Raw genomic sequence first — 14,204 nt, 5'->3', positions numbered from 1 at the left:
AGTATTTCTTACTCAAACATCTGCTACCTTTGTGCTATTTACAGGCACCATTCTCAGCCTCTCAACCCCCATTCCCCTACTGTGACCATTTCTTCACCCAAAGGTCTGGGCAGAGAATGCTAAGTTGATTCCTTCATGCTCCTCCTTCCTTTTCTGTCTCTATTGGAAAGGTTCTTGTGTAGGATGACCTTCAAGACAGGGCTTGCGAGTTCTTTTTCCTTGTTTAAGAAATAAATTGCTGTATATCTAAACCATCATATTTCCATTTCAGGACAACCAACTCAAACCTGAAGACATGAAATCCCCAAGGAGAACCACTTTATGCCTCATGTTTATTGTGATTTATTCTTCCAAAGCTGCACTGAACTGGAATTTCGAGTCTACTATTCATCCTTTTGTGAGTTATATCCATATCTGCTATAATTTTTCTTGTCACAGTTTTCTGATTGCCTGACTGACAATGGTTCTTACAAAAACTTTAGGGAGATAAAACTTTACGGGGAGAAAAAACATTCTTCCCATAATTGCAACATAAGAAAAAATGTTGCAAATGAGGAGAAGGGGTGAATGTAAACCCAGGTCAGTGTATTTGCTGTGCTACCACTTGCTATATTCTGAAATAAGTGGTGGTGTCAAAGGAACATCAATGTAGCTTCAAGAGAGACCTCCCAGGGTTCCTTCTTTCACTAAATTACAACCACTAGGCCTAAGTCTTCCACTCTGTTAAACTGACAACAATAACAACAAAGCAGATTTGAAGGACTGAGCAGAATGTATGTTCTCAAAGGATTTGTTTTAACTGGGACATCAGGCTAGAACACATTCCAAAAGACATTAATCTGTGTGTGTGTGACAATCACAGACTGACATAGCTGAAGGACCATAGACATCATAGAAGACCTTTGCTGACAGATTATTCAGGTGGTTTTGTCTTTGGAAAGTCAATGAGAGTTTAGCTTAAGTAAAGGGAGGGATAAGTACCCCCTTATTCCTTATGAGAATTTTCAGGTTATTCCTTACTTAGCTTCTTCCCTGCACCAGAGACAGGGCATGTTACTGGTTGGGAATCTTTGAAGACTGATGTAATTCTCTCTGTCTCAATTTCTTCATCTGTACAATGATGCTAATAGTAGTACTGATTTCCTTTTATTGTTATGAAAATTAAATTAGTTCATATCTATAAGATGCTCTAGAACAGTGTCTGGCACATAATAAATGTTATGTAACGGTTTGCTGTTATTGTTTCTCTTATTGTAGTAGTATTTTCCACTTTTTTGTTTTACATATTTCAGTTGTATTTTTTTGTCAGTCATTGTTGTTAGAGATTCATTGGTAAGTTTTTAGCATTATAAAATGCCCCTCTTTGTCCTACTTTGTATGTTTTAATTATTTGTCTACTATTCCAATTGTCATTTCTGCTTTTGTTTGTGTGTTTGCCTGATTTTTGTCCTTTATGTTTTCAAGCCTTTATATACCACTTTGTTTTATGATTCTCTTGTAAACAATGTGCGTTTGATTTTTTTTCTTTTAAACTAAACTTGAGCAAGTAAATTTGTATAATTTATTCGCATTTGATATCATTTTCAAAATGCTTAATCTTACCTTCAGGATTTTGTTTCACAACTTCATGTACTTTCTTCCTCTTTCCATTTTTGCTTCTTTCATTGTTTGACCTAGGTTATCTTTGTCTTTTCTTTATTTCTCTCATGACTTGGGGGATATATATGGTGTGTCTCCTCTTCCAAACCCCAGTGTGCAGGATACAACCTGTACACTCATACACAATAGCCTTCCCATTTAAATAGAGAAGGGAAACACTTAAGCTTCTTGTGAAATCACATAGTCAGTGCAGAGCTCTGGCTATCCAAGGCAGGTGGGGTAAAAGCCAGGGCCTGAGGTGATCTCAGCAATGGGGTTAGCTTTGCGTCTGTTCCAGCATTTTTAGTGCTCCTGGCTGCAGCAGTGCCTTCTCTCTGTGTCACATCTGCCCTCCTAGTGATGGCCCTGGCAAAGCCCCTTCATCTGCCTGGTGGCGAAGGCTGGTCAGGGGATAAGCTGACCTCCTAGGGATCTTGGTGGAATGTGAAATCCATCTCCTTGGAAGCTCCTACCACTCACCTCAAAGGACCCACTTTTCTTTGGTAGATCTACCCTTCAAGGTATAATGTCTTCATGCAACCCAAAGGCCGAGGACTCGCATTGGAAAAGTGCACTTGAGCCTGCCTGATCAGTTTATACTGCCCTAAGCTCCCACCCAGTTCCCATGACTGAGCTTCTACCGTCTTAAATGCCACATGTATGCAACATCTGGTGATGGGCTTGGTTTTTGAAATTGTGATAAAATACGCCTAACATAAAATTTAACATCTTGAAACCATTTTTAGGCACACAGTTTAGTAGTATTAAGTATATTCACATTATTGTACATCTAATTTTCATAATTTTTTCATTTTGCAAAACTCAAACTCTATACCCATTTGACAATAACTCCTCATTTCCTTCTCTACTGACAGCTTCTGGTTACTACTATTCTAATTTCTGTCTATTAATTTGGTGATTCTAGATACCTCATGTAGGTGGAATCATATAGTATTTGTCTTTTTGTGGCTGGCTTATTTCACTTAGCATATTGTCTTCAAGGTCTATCTATGTTGTAGCCTTTGTCAGCACTTCCCCCCTTTTTAAGGCTGAATAATGTCCTATTGTACATATGTCTATATTTTGTTTGTCCATTCATCCATCCACAGACATAAGTTGCTTCCACCTCTTGGCCATTGTGAATAATGTGCCTATGAACATGAATATACACATGTGGGGTGAAGGGCTTTTAAAGGGTGATGATGTAGCTCAGTGCTTCTCAAGCTTTCATGTGAGCATGGATCTGCCCAGAGACCTTCTTCAAATGCAGATTTTAGCTCAGGATGCCTGGGTGGGTCCCAGGATGTTGGCTTTCAGACATGCTGCTCTGGATCCTGCTCGTGACCATCTTAGAGTTACAGGCTGTACATGCTCAACTTTGATGTCAGGTCTGAGTGGAAGCCCAGCTCTGACTTTCATTAGCTTTGGAAACTGTCAACTTTCTTCGTTTCCCTGAGTCTGTTTCCTCTACATGAGAATAAATCATATCTCCTTCTTCTGTTTGTTGTGAGGCTTCAATGTTCTACATGCAACCCACAGCACAGTGACTAGCACAGAGCCCAAGTGCTTATGAATTTGTAGCTATTTTTAATAGTCTAGTATTAGTTTGGTGCAAAAGTAATTGCAGCTTTTGCAATTACTTTTGATACAAATAAACTCCTCTGAATATGCTTATGTGAGGACACATTGCTAGAGGATTCTTGCTCAGACAGTTTTCGAACACAGAAGCAAAGATGTTAAATCGGAAGTTTCAGGTCAAGAAAAAGAGGCATGTGTGGCAGGGCTCCGGTGAGTAGGGTTAAGATTTGGGAAAGCAGGAGCCTTTGCTTACCTCGTCGTTTGCCATCCTGTTCCCTGGGAATTTTCTTCTTCATGAATAAAAAGCCACCTCTCATTCCTGACTGACTACCCACCCCCACTCCAGGCCACCCTGCCCCACCACCACTACAACTATTTGTGAAGTCATCATGTCCGACAGGTGGGGCACTTCCTGGAATTGGTGACCTTGTCTTTTCTGGCTGAAGCTCTGCCTTCAGGAAATTCCCTCTGGACAACGCTGTCCACTGTGGCTCAGACAGTCCCCTGGGGACCTCTACACAGATGGAGCAGGCAGGGGGAGGTCCAATTGGAAGCTCTGTTTTCTTGTCTGAAGTAAATACACTGTCGAGCACTGGGAGCCCTGGCAAACCTATGCTCCCTTGTGAGTTCTACCCAGCACCCAAAGTGTAAGAGGAAAGGCAAGTGCTGGAGTCCCACAGTTCCCCAAACTGGGATGACATGAAGACTCAGGACGGTAAGGCTGGTCCCCAGTGAGCCCCCATGCCAGCAGGATACACAGCACTCACCACTACCAGAGACTGCACTGAGCACCTGACATGCCTCAGCACTTATTATTTTTCATAATGTAAGAAATAGAGGATTTGAGGGAGAGAATGACATTTCCTAAAAATCTGAAACTGTGGGATTCACTTCTTGGTGTGACCATTTGCTCTATTCAAATCAGGTCCTGTGACTTGGTAGCCAGATCTTTGTACCTCCTTGAATCTGGGGATGGTCAAGAGCATTTACCCATCTCCATCCCAACTCCTCAGAGGCTTCATTGCCATCAATGTGCTTTTTCCTCCATTATCTCCAATGATTGTAGGGCTTAAAATAGGAAGCAGGCTGCTCCCATTGGACAACAAAGAGGCTATAGGTGACAGAGCTATGGAAGCGGCACTTGCAAAGATGTGCCCTGAAAGTTCCAGATGATCACCATAAAGATTCAGGAAATCTTCAGAAAGTAGTGTTTCCAAAAGATGGCCTCATGTCACTGGATGCGCTGCTTGAAAAGGCAGTTTTCTGCACCTCACCCCAGACCTACTGAATCACACTGGGGGCAGGGGAGACCAATGATCCTGATTCTTACAAAGAGTTGAAATATGCTGCATTAGATAATTGAAATATATCTTGATTTTAACATGTAACTGACAAGACAAGAGGCAAGACCTCAATGCTTTAGTCCTACTGGAAAGCAGAGAGAATGAAAACTCGACCTGGGAGAACTGCCCAAAGGTGACCACTGGCGGTCAAGTTCTCATGTGTTGTCTGAGTCCCCTAACTGCTGCCTTGAAGTGTGGACAGAGAAAGCTCCCAGTGGCCACTCCCTCCTCCCCACCAGGCCCCAGAGAGGATGGAGGCAGGAAAGCACGAAGAACCTTCCTTTTGCCTGGGCAGAAAGCCAAAGCATTCTCCAAGGGAAGCTGGGCCGGAACCAGTCCTATACATTGACTTTGCACCTTCAGTTCCTGCATATTCAAGTACATCTAAAATAACTTCACTGCAAATAAAGCAGCAACTGGGCTTTTGAAATTCCAATCATCATCCATCATTCCCCTGTTTATTTCTTCAAGAACATTTATGAACTATCAAGTACACAGTCCCTCCCCATTTCCTACTGACTTTAATACATTCCTCAACCAGTACCTCCTAAGGGCATCAGCGAGGGAAACAGGTAAACCTCACATGGAGTGGTAAATTGCAGACATCTGATCTTTTCCTAAAAGTGTAACTTAGTAAGAGGAGGGAGACCAGCCAAGGGAACTGTTCACTGGAAAGTAGGAGGGAATAGGAAGAGGTTATACAGACAGAGAGAGAAACGGCTCTGGGTAAAGAGAGACTGGCTCCCTGAGACAAAGCCAGTTCCCCAGGTCTCTGCTAAGAAGATGATACAGTGCCTGCAAGGACAAGTGCAGACTCTGGAGCCGGCTGGGTTTGAATCCTGCTCTGCCATTAAAGTCTGTGTGATCCTAGGCAAGTTACTGGACCTCTCTGGGCCTGTGCTTTCTTATTAGTGAAATGTGGATAATAACAGCATCTACCCTTGTCTTGGCACAGGGTGTTAAATATATCTTAGGAAGTATTATGTTTGTCATTTTGATGATGTGAGATAACTAGAAAATAGTGGTAGACAACCGTGACGGCAGCATGAGCTCTGCCCCAGGTGGCGGTCGTGGATGCGTGGAGTTCAGGGTAAAGCACAGATCTCTGTGGGCAGGGGTTATCTGGGAGACTTCAGAGAGGTGGGGCTTTTCTATTGAGTGAGAAGGGAGTTTGGGGTGGAAAATACATCACAGGAAAACCTGTAGGCAGGCGGGGATCAGCTAGGAAATCCACGTCAGGTCAAGGTATGGGGTAGGCTCTGTTACCAGCTGCAGAGCTGGTGGTGATCCCATGAGTGAAACTGATCAATGCCTATTCTTTAACAAAAAAGCTACAGGATGAAGGAGATGAACTTCACAGAAATGTACCAGGTGGCAGGTGCAGCATGATGTCCCCAGAACATCTTGATGCCCCCTTCCTGAATAGCATTTACCATGTAAACAAAATTACTTTCAGTGCCTTACATTTATTAATCATTTGGTCCTCACATCAACATTCTGAGATAAGCTATATTCATCCCCATTCTATAGGTAAGAACTGAGGCACAGAAAGATTAAGTGATTTGCCCAAGGTCATATAGACATTTTATGATGGAGCTAGGATTTGAACTCAGTGTCTGCAGAGTCCTTACTTTCAGTCACCACACTATATAATAATAGCTAAAATGTATCAAGAACTTACTATTTGCCATACTGTAGTTTGCTTAGTTCTCATAACAAACCTATGAAGTTGATACTGTTATTATTCCCATTGTACAGGAAAAAAAACCCTAAAGCTCAGCAAGGATAAATAACTTCCCCAAGGTCACAAAGCCACAGAGTAAGTGGCACAGTCTTGTACCCAGGCAGTCTGGCTCTAGAGCAGGCTCTCTTAGCTCCTACTACAGAAACCAGCAATAGAACCATCCAGGAGAAAAAGGATCAGATGCAGAAAAAATAATTTCTAAGCCCGCACAATGGTTAAAGAGCCATAATACAGCAGGAAGATTGCGGTTGGGACAGGCTGAGTGTTGAGAAGGAGGTCGTGAGACTTGTCCCGAAGGTCACTGGGATGACTCAGTTCAAGTCAGGCAGAGAGTACAAGTTTAGAACACTATAATAATTTATATTTCTTGACAGGATTCAAACTGCAGGGACTCTGAGAAAGTCAGATATGATGATTTCTTCTGTTCCTGGTCTAGAGACTGGTCTAAAAAAAAATGAATTCCTAGGTCACACTACAGTAACAACTCCATTTTGTCTTCCCAACCATTTCATTGCCATGTGCCCAGCATCCACGGGACACATGGTGCTAACCCAAAGTCTGCAGCCTTAAGCGCAGCTCCAACATTTAGGGGTATCTAAGCGGGGAGCCACAGTGAAAAGACTTCTCTAACATTAACTGACAACTTTCTCAAATGTTCTTTTCAGAGTCTTCATGAACATGAACCAGCTGGTGAGGAGGCACTGAGGCAAAAACGAGCCGGTATGTAAACTCTTGCTTGGCAATCCCTTTTATAAGTTGACTCAAATGATATGTGTTGCAACTTTTTAAAACATTGTAGTCTACATAATTCAGTCTCCAATCACATCAGGGTCATATAGTGCAGTGTGATTTCCAAAAATAATTACTAGGGAACTCCATTCTCTACCAAATGACAGTAACTGGATCATAACAACACGTAAGAACCCCCTTTCCCTCCACATTGCCATCACTGCTCCTCACATTCCTAGGATTTTTATGTGGCTCTCTCCTCAGCTGCCCTCCTGCACCACCAAATGGCCTACTTCTCTGCCTACCATCCAGAAGCCTTTCTTTTTGCCTTTAAAAAAAAAAAAAAAGAAAAAAAAAAACTTCTTTCACTTAGGACTTTATCTTGTGAAGAAATCTAACCACAAGGCTTAAGTCCTCCTCCTCTGTTTCCCACTCCATTTTTCCCACTCAACTCTAAAGCAGTGATCTGGAAAATATAAGACTCAGCCCTTTGGAGGGTTAGCTCTGAATTTTCAGAGCTGCAAATTCTGAAACACAGACCTTCAACTCCCATCCTGAGTGGACCCTGCACAGGTGTCAGTTCAGGGCTGCAGGCTGGGTATTCCCAGGACCTGGTGCTCCCACTCTCAGCATAGCAGCCCTTCAAAAGCACAAATCGGATGCTGTCATTTCCCTCAGTAGAACTCTTCTTGGGCTCCCTTGGCCTTGGAACTAAAAGCCAATCCTCTGCTCATGACTCACCAGGCCTTCCATGCCTTTCCCACCTGATATCCTTCTGTTCCCTTCCATGTCATCAACGCCATGCCCGTCATCCCCCTTTGTTTATCTGGGAGACCCCCACTGAAGCCCCAAGTCCTATGAACTCCTGCCCTGTTAAGCCTTCCATCCATTCCCCAGATCATGAGACTGCTTTTCCTGGGTTCCCATTCCCCTTGATACATTTCCATTCACAACATTTGTCCCAAAGCACTGTAATTATTTTACCTCCTCTTTGCCACCCCCAGTAGAGGAGAGCTCACTTGTGTTCTCCTCATCTCTGTAGCCTGGCATCAAGCTCAGTTTCTTTCTCAACCAGTGAGCGAACAGATGAAGCACTTGCACGTTCACATTACAGCACCTTTCTGAATTCCTATCGGAGAACATCTGCTGGCTGAGTGGCTGTACCAACTATCTAGAAGGAAAAATTTTTTACCCTATCACATTAGCATGGAATCATTTTTTCAGCCATGTGTGACTTGATCTAGTGAGTCTAAAAGAGACAGTAGGCTGCCAAAGAGGGCAGGCTTACCCTAAGATCAGAGTGGAGGCATCTGTTCGAGCCTTTCACGGTGCAGTGGCCAGACTCAACTGTTGTCCAGCGCTTGAAATGAGAATATGACCACATTCTATTAAGCTCTTAAAATACTAATTGGAGGATCATACCAATGTTGGTTTTCCCTCTCTCCCTTTCTCTTCCCTTTCTTTTCTTTTCCGTTTCAGCCTTCGTTTTCTTAGCCCTGTGGGATCCCATGCTCCCTTTCTCCCTCCATCCCCGAAGTGGCTATGACACGGTCTATATGTTCTGTACTCTAAAACAGGTATCATTACCTCTACCCCATCCCGACAACCCTTTAAACTTTTCTGCACTCTATGACAGGAACAAAGACAGAGATGTGCTCATTTGGTATTTTGAAAGACTTTGGCTTTTTAAAATCAAACTACTGGCCAGTGAGTTCCAGCTCCAGGCTTCTGTCAAATTCTTCTAAGGCTCAAGCTGCTGGCTTCCTCAGGAGCAGTGGGTGACTACAGCTGTAAAAGGAATGTCTTCCTGCACTTCTGAGCCAGGCTGTTTATGGCCCATGGTGACAACGTGAGGGGGTAGCCCTTGGGGAGGAAACCATTTCTACATCTAAGGATTTGACATTCCATAGTTTTTCCAGGTGTGCTTTCATTAAAAACAATCATGACAATGTTAAATCAACATGAAAAGATGTTTTCCATTTATTATACATGGTCCTCTGTGTTCTTGGGCCTCTAAAGTCATTTGGGAAGTGTTAATGAATCAACCCATCATCTGCAGAAGATGGATTGGCCTTTGTACTTTTACAAAATCGCTGAAGTAAGAAATGGCCATAGAAAAACCTAGGCACTAGGCCCCAGATATCCAGAATGTAAGTTGCAGTTAAGAATATGACTCAGCGTGGTGGCTCATGCCTGTAATCCCAGCACTTTGGGAGGCCAAGGTGGGCAGATCACAAAGTCAGGTGTTCGAGACCAGTCTGACCAAAATGGTGAAACTCCGTCTCTACTAAAAATAGTAGTAGTCCCAGCTACTCAGGAGGCTGAGGCAGGAGAATCGCTTGAACCTGGGAGGCGGAGGTTGCAGTGAGCTGAGATCACACCACTGCACTCCAGCCTGGGCGACAGAGCAAGACTCTATCTCAAAAAAAAAAAAAAAAAAAAAAAAAGAACACGACTCTCCAGGAAAATGATGAAAGGAAGCAACAGAAAATGTTACCTTCAGCAGGATGCCACATGGAGATGTCTGTGTTCTGCTTGGTGGGTGTGTTAGTTAAGTGAGGTGTTAGAACTGGGCTCTGATTTTCAGAGTGCTATTCCCTTTTACATACACATACCTCTCCCTTTCTGAAGCCTGGATGCCAGAAGGATACAAAGGTTCTAAGAGAAAAACGATTAGGTCAGGAATTTTTTTTTTTGAGTCACTGGACAAAATCTTTAGCATTTGGAATAGAATCATCTTTAAAGATAGGATCAATACTTACATTTATTCTCAGCACACCATGAATTTCTACCCATGTGACTGATAAGTTACATAACCTAACTGGCCCCTTGAATTTATATATGTGTGTGTGTGTGTGTATATATATATATGCATGCATATGTATGTGTATATGTGTATACATGTATGGGTGTGTGTGTGTGTGTGTATACTGTTTTCCTTCCCTTGGTATCCATGGGGGATTGGTACCGGGAACCCCTCAGATACCAAAATGTGCATGTGCTGAAGTCCCTGATATTAAATTGTGTAAATTTGCATATAACCTATGTACATCCTTGAATATGTTTTAAATTATCTCTAGATTATTTATAATACCTAGTACAATGTAAATGCTATGTAAATAGTTGTTGTACTGTACTTTTTAAGTCATAGTGACAAGAAAAAAAGGCTGTACAAGTTTGGTATAGACACAATTTTAAAAAATATTTTCCATCTGAGATTGGTTGAATCCATGGATGCAGAACCCACAGATACAGAGGGCTGACTGTATTATATTACATATATATATATATGTATTACATATATATGTATCACATATGTATGTCACATTTACACACGCACACACACATATATCTCAGAGTTATTACCTTATAGGGTTGTTAGGAAGATTAAATAAGGTTATGTTAATATTACTTTAAAAATGTTAGTTGGATTATCTGGTGTTTATTTTTTCTTTTAATAGTTTTTTAAAGAAATTTAAACAAAGAAAATCAATTTATTTATAAAATAGTGTTGCATTTGAAAGGGCGTGATCTACCTCCAGTCCAGAGAAGGTATTCTGTACCACTTGAAGGCAGGGGCACAGATGCTGTGATATAGGAGTTAGCATTTTAGGAAAACTCTTTCAAAATTCTCTCAGGAAAAAGAAGCCTGCATGAAACCTAGAGGCGAGAAAAAGCATGGAGCTGCCTGTTAGGACAATGAGTGGCTGTAAGGGAGCAGAGAGAAATAAGAATGGGGAAAAGATCCCGAGTCATGTCACGATTCCATCAGGAAGTGGATTCTGGATCAGCTGAGCAGCTGCCACAGAGAGATGACTGATGAACTCACTTAAGTGAAAAGTATCCCCATGGTTATGGCTAAATAAATTACACGAAGAAATTAGTGCCTGGGAGACTAGCCAGGAGGCTCGGAAGTCTAGACATGCGACTCTGCCATGGAGTAAGATAGGAAAGAAGCAGAGGAAATGCTCACCAAAGACATTATGAAAAACACAGCAAAAGGTCTTGGACAGATGTGACTTGAGGATGAAGGACAGCAATAATCCCTGTGACTCTTCAGGAGTGCACAAACCTAGGAGATGGTGCTTTGGAGAGGTCACAGGTAGAGACCAGAGTTGGAAGGAGAAGCCTGTTTTGGAGGTTTGCAGACAAACTCCAAATTTAGTCTTATGGGGACTCTTCATGGGGAAATGAAAGTGGATGTTTCTTATTGGTTAGAAGTAACACAAATATCAACTGGCCAGGTTCTCCACTCCAGGTTTCTGACAGAGGGGGCGTGTCTTGGAGCCTGGTGCTGAAGAGCCCCAGTTGATTATTCTCTGGCTTTAAAGGAATAACTGATGGGAGGCAAAACAGCAAGAGAGGGGCATTCAGGATGTCCAAACCCTGCACTGGATGCGCTCACATTTTCACATCTATTTAGTCAGAGTAAGGTTCCTCCCAGATTGGGTCTCTGGCTGCTAGCACGGAAATCCTGCCGTTTCTGCAGGCCTAGCAACCTGGGTGTGCTGGCCCTTTTAGATCTGGGTCCAGGAAATGCCGTGCACTTCCCAGGTTGAGGAACAGACTTTTGGGTTTTCATGGTTGCAGCCTTTCTGATGATGACATGTAGCACTGAGTGCTCTGAGCCGGCAGTGGTGGTGGTGGAGTGAGATAAAAGACCTGGTGCTTTCAGGCTGGTGTGTGGAGTTGGTTTTAAGCTTGACATTTAATATTGGGAGTGTTTTGCTTTTTTAAAATTTTTCTGATTAATGTTTTTCTTTTTTGTTTGTTTGTTTAACTATACCAAAGGTGAAGCCTGATAGGAATAATGTTAGCGTTTCTTTTTTTTGAGACAGAGTCTCGCTCTGTCACCCAGGCTGGAGTTCAGTGGTGCTATCTCGGCTCACTGCAACCTCTGCCTCCCAGGTTCAAGCGATTCTCCTGCCTCAGTCTCCCAAGTAGCTGGGATTACAGGTGCATGCCACCACACCCAGCTAATTTTTTGTATTTTTAGTAGAAACAGGGTTTCACTGTGTTGGCCAGGATGGTCTCCATCTCCTGACCTCGTGATCTGCCCGCCTTGGCCTCCTAAAGTGCTGGTATTACAGGCGTGAGCCTCCGCGCCGGGCCCTTAATGTTAGCATTTCTTGACCTATCAGCACACATCTGCATAAAATATAATCATTATATTTATGATAATCAGAATTACTATTTTACTGGCAACTATATGCCAGACACTTTGTTAGGGGGTTTCATGTAGGATTCAGGCTCTTTAACAATAATCCTGCAGAGAAAATACTACCTTTCATTTACAGATAAGCAAAGTGTGGCTCACAGAGTTAAATGATCTGCCCAGGTCAGAAGGCATTCCTCTCCCATTCTCTCTGGCTCCAAAGTCCATGCTCGTAGCTGTGAGTTATAGTTTTCAACATGTGTTCCTGGTTGGCTCATGAAGTCTCATTTCATGGTTCTTGGAACAGCTTTGTAGAGAAAGGAAGACTGGTTTATCTGCCTTCATCTTACTAGGTAAGATGGGGCTAACTTTGATGATTTGGGTATATGGCTAGCTAGTGGAATGAATTCTCTTCCCTAGACTTCACAGTCTGGTGTTTGATGACACAGTGCTGCCCATTTTCTCCTCCATCTACACCTGCCAGGTAGCCCATAGCCTTGGGTTCTGATGATTTTCTTCTTTGTGAACAACTCTTTCTGAAACCTGAACAGAGAATAAGATCCCTTCACTGCATCTGCAGAGCAATCACACAATAGTAGACAGACAATGCTGCCAAATTGCCACCTTCTAGAATATGTCAAGAAACAAGCCAAATAGTAGATATCTTTTGATATTTACTTGCTAAGACCAACAGGGAGAAACAGGAGAGCCAAACCATCAATGGTAAAATTGCATTGGCCCCTTTAGTCAAGAGGAAGCCACACCAACCAATCTCTTTTCTCCTGGGTGAAGTTAGCAGGCAAGAAGTTAATTTACCCATCTACTTAAGCTCTGGCTCTGACAAACCATAGTTCCCATTAGTGTTTCCAGGCAAAAGTAGAATTGTTTGCTTAAATAGCTGTGATTAAGACCCAAATATCTTGGTTGTAGTTTGTGGCCAACTTTCCAGAAATGTCCCTGTAAGATAAGTGCTGTGTGGCTGGCAGTGATTTATGGGAAAGGAGAGGGGAAATCCTGGTTGTCTTGTGCCTCCTGGGCCTGCTGATAGGCCTCTGTCTGTGACACTGATGACACCTGGAATTGGCTACCTTCCACACAGGGCATCAGTGAGCCAGAAAAATCCAGACAAACAATGCCAGGGGCAAAGAAAACACATTAAACTATCAGGATTCAGATATCCTGAGGAGCAGAAGAGGATAGGAGTGCATCCAAAACACACACACAGAAGTTGAGGAACTGTCCTCGTGCCTCCTGGTCCCTGGTAGTCTGGAGAAGGACAAGGAATGTTACTTTACAGGCTCTGAAGTCCTCAGGTTGAGCGGGACAGGTGGGTTTGGCATTTCTAAGCCTAAACTCTGGGCCTTCTGAGGGAGTGAGGTGAGAGAGCCTCTGACCCCACCACCATGTGGGTCATGCTGATCCCTGAGCATCTAAGCTGCTCCTTAGGTGCTGATCCTGTCACCTCGGTGCATTACAGGGGAAGAAGGCTTAGCCACAGCCTCTATGTTTGTTTGCCTATAGGACCATGATACTGTTCCAGGCTTCAGATGAGAAGAAATGACCCAATTTCAAGTGCGTACTGGGGGATTGAGGGCATCTTCTTGCTATTACTCAAGCAAGCCAAGAGGGTTGCTATCTCAGGGCTTTAACACCTGTTTACTCTTCCTAGAGTGACATTATCCAGATAGCTTCCTGGTTCACCCCTTACTTCATTTGAGTCTCTGCTCAAAGTTCACTGCTTGAGAAAGGTCTTTTGTAACCATTCTACAAAAAAAAAAAAAAAAAAAAAAAAAAAATCCCTAACTTTAAATCTAAACTTATCTTTTGACTCCAGTATAATGATGAAAGATCCTCAAAGACAGGGCTTTGCTCCTTTTATTCACCCTGTGTCTCCAGCTCCTAGTGCAGTGCCTAGAAAACAGGCATTCAATAAATAGTAAAATTACAGGTAAATCATTAAATCAAGGAACAAACAAATGAGCGGAGCAAGGCTTAATATCAAAATACATGAGTGTCA

General features: G+C 42.8%; 1 protein-coding gene across 5 annotated transcripts in view; it reads left to right on the top strand.

Annotated features, from left to right (window-relative positions):
- ADGRF5 (adhesion G protein-coupled receptor F5) overlaps positions 1 to 14,204 on the top strand; it is a 102,396-nt gene that overhangs the window by 47,981 nt on the left and 40,211 nt on the right. For all 5 annotated transcript variants that reach the window (XM_054557610.2, XM_002816961.5, XM_054557609.2 and 2 more), the window contains exons 2-3: positions 272 to 397; positions 6,969 to 7,023. In XM_054557610.2, coding sequence (XP_054413585.2) covers positions 296 to 397; positions 6,969 to 7,023 — 157 coding nt within the window. In that variant the 5' untranslated portion in view covers positions 272 to 295. The remainder of the gene's footprint in view (positions 1 to 271; positions 398 to 6,968; positions 7,024 to 14,204) is intronic.

Source organism: Pongo abelii, chromosome 5, assembly GCF_028885655.2.
Source record: "Pongo abelii isolate AG06213 chromosome 5, NHGRI_mPonAbe1-v2.0_pri, whole genome shotgun sequence".
Taxonomy (NCBI): Eukaryota; Metazoa; Chordata; class Mammalia; order Primates; family Hominidae; genus Pongo; species Pongo abelii.
Note: the sequence above shows the minus strand (reverse complement) of the source record. Positions and strands in the feature narration are given on the sequence as shown.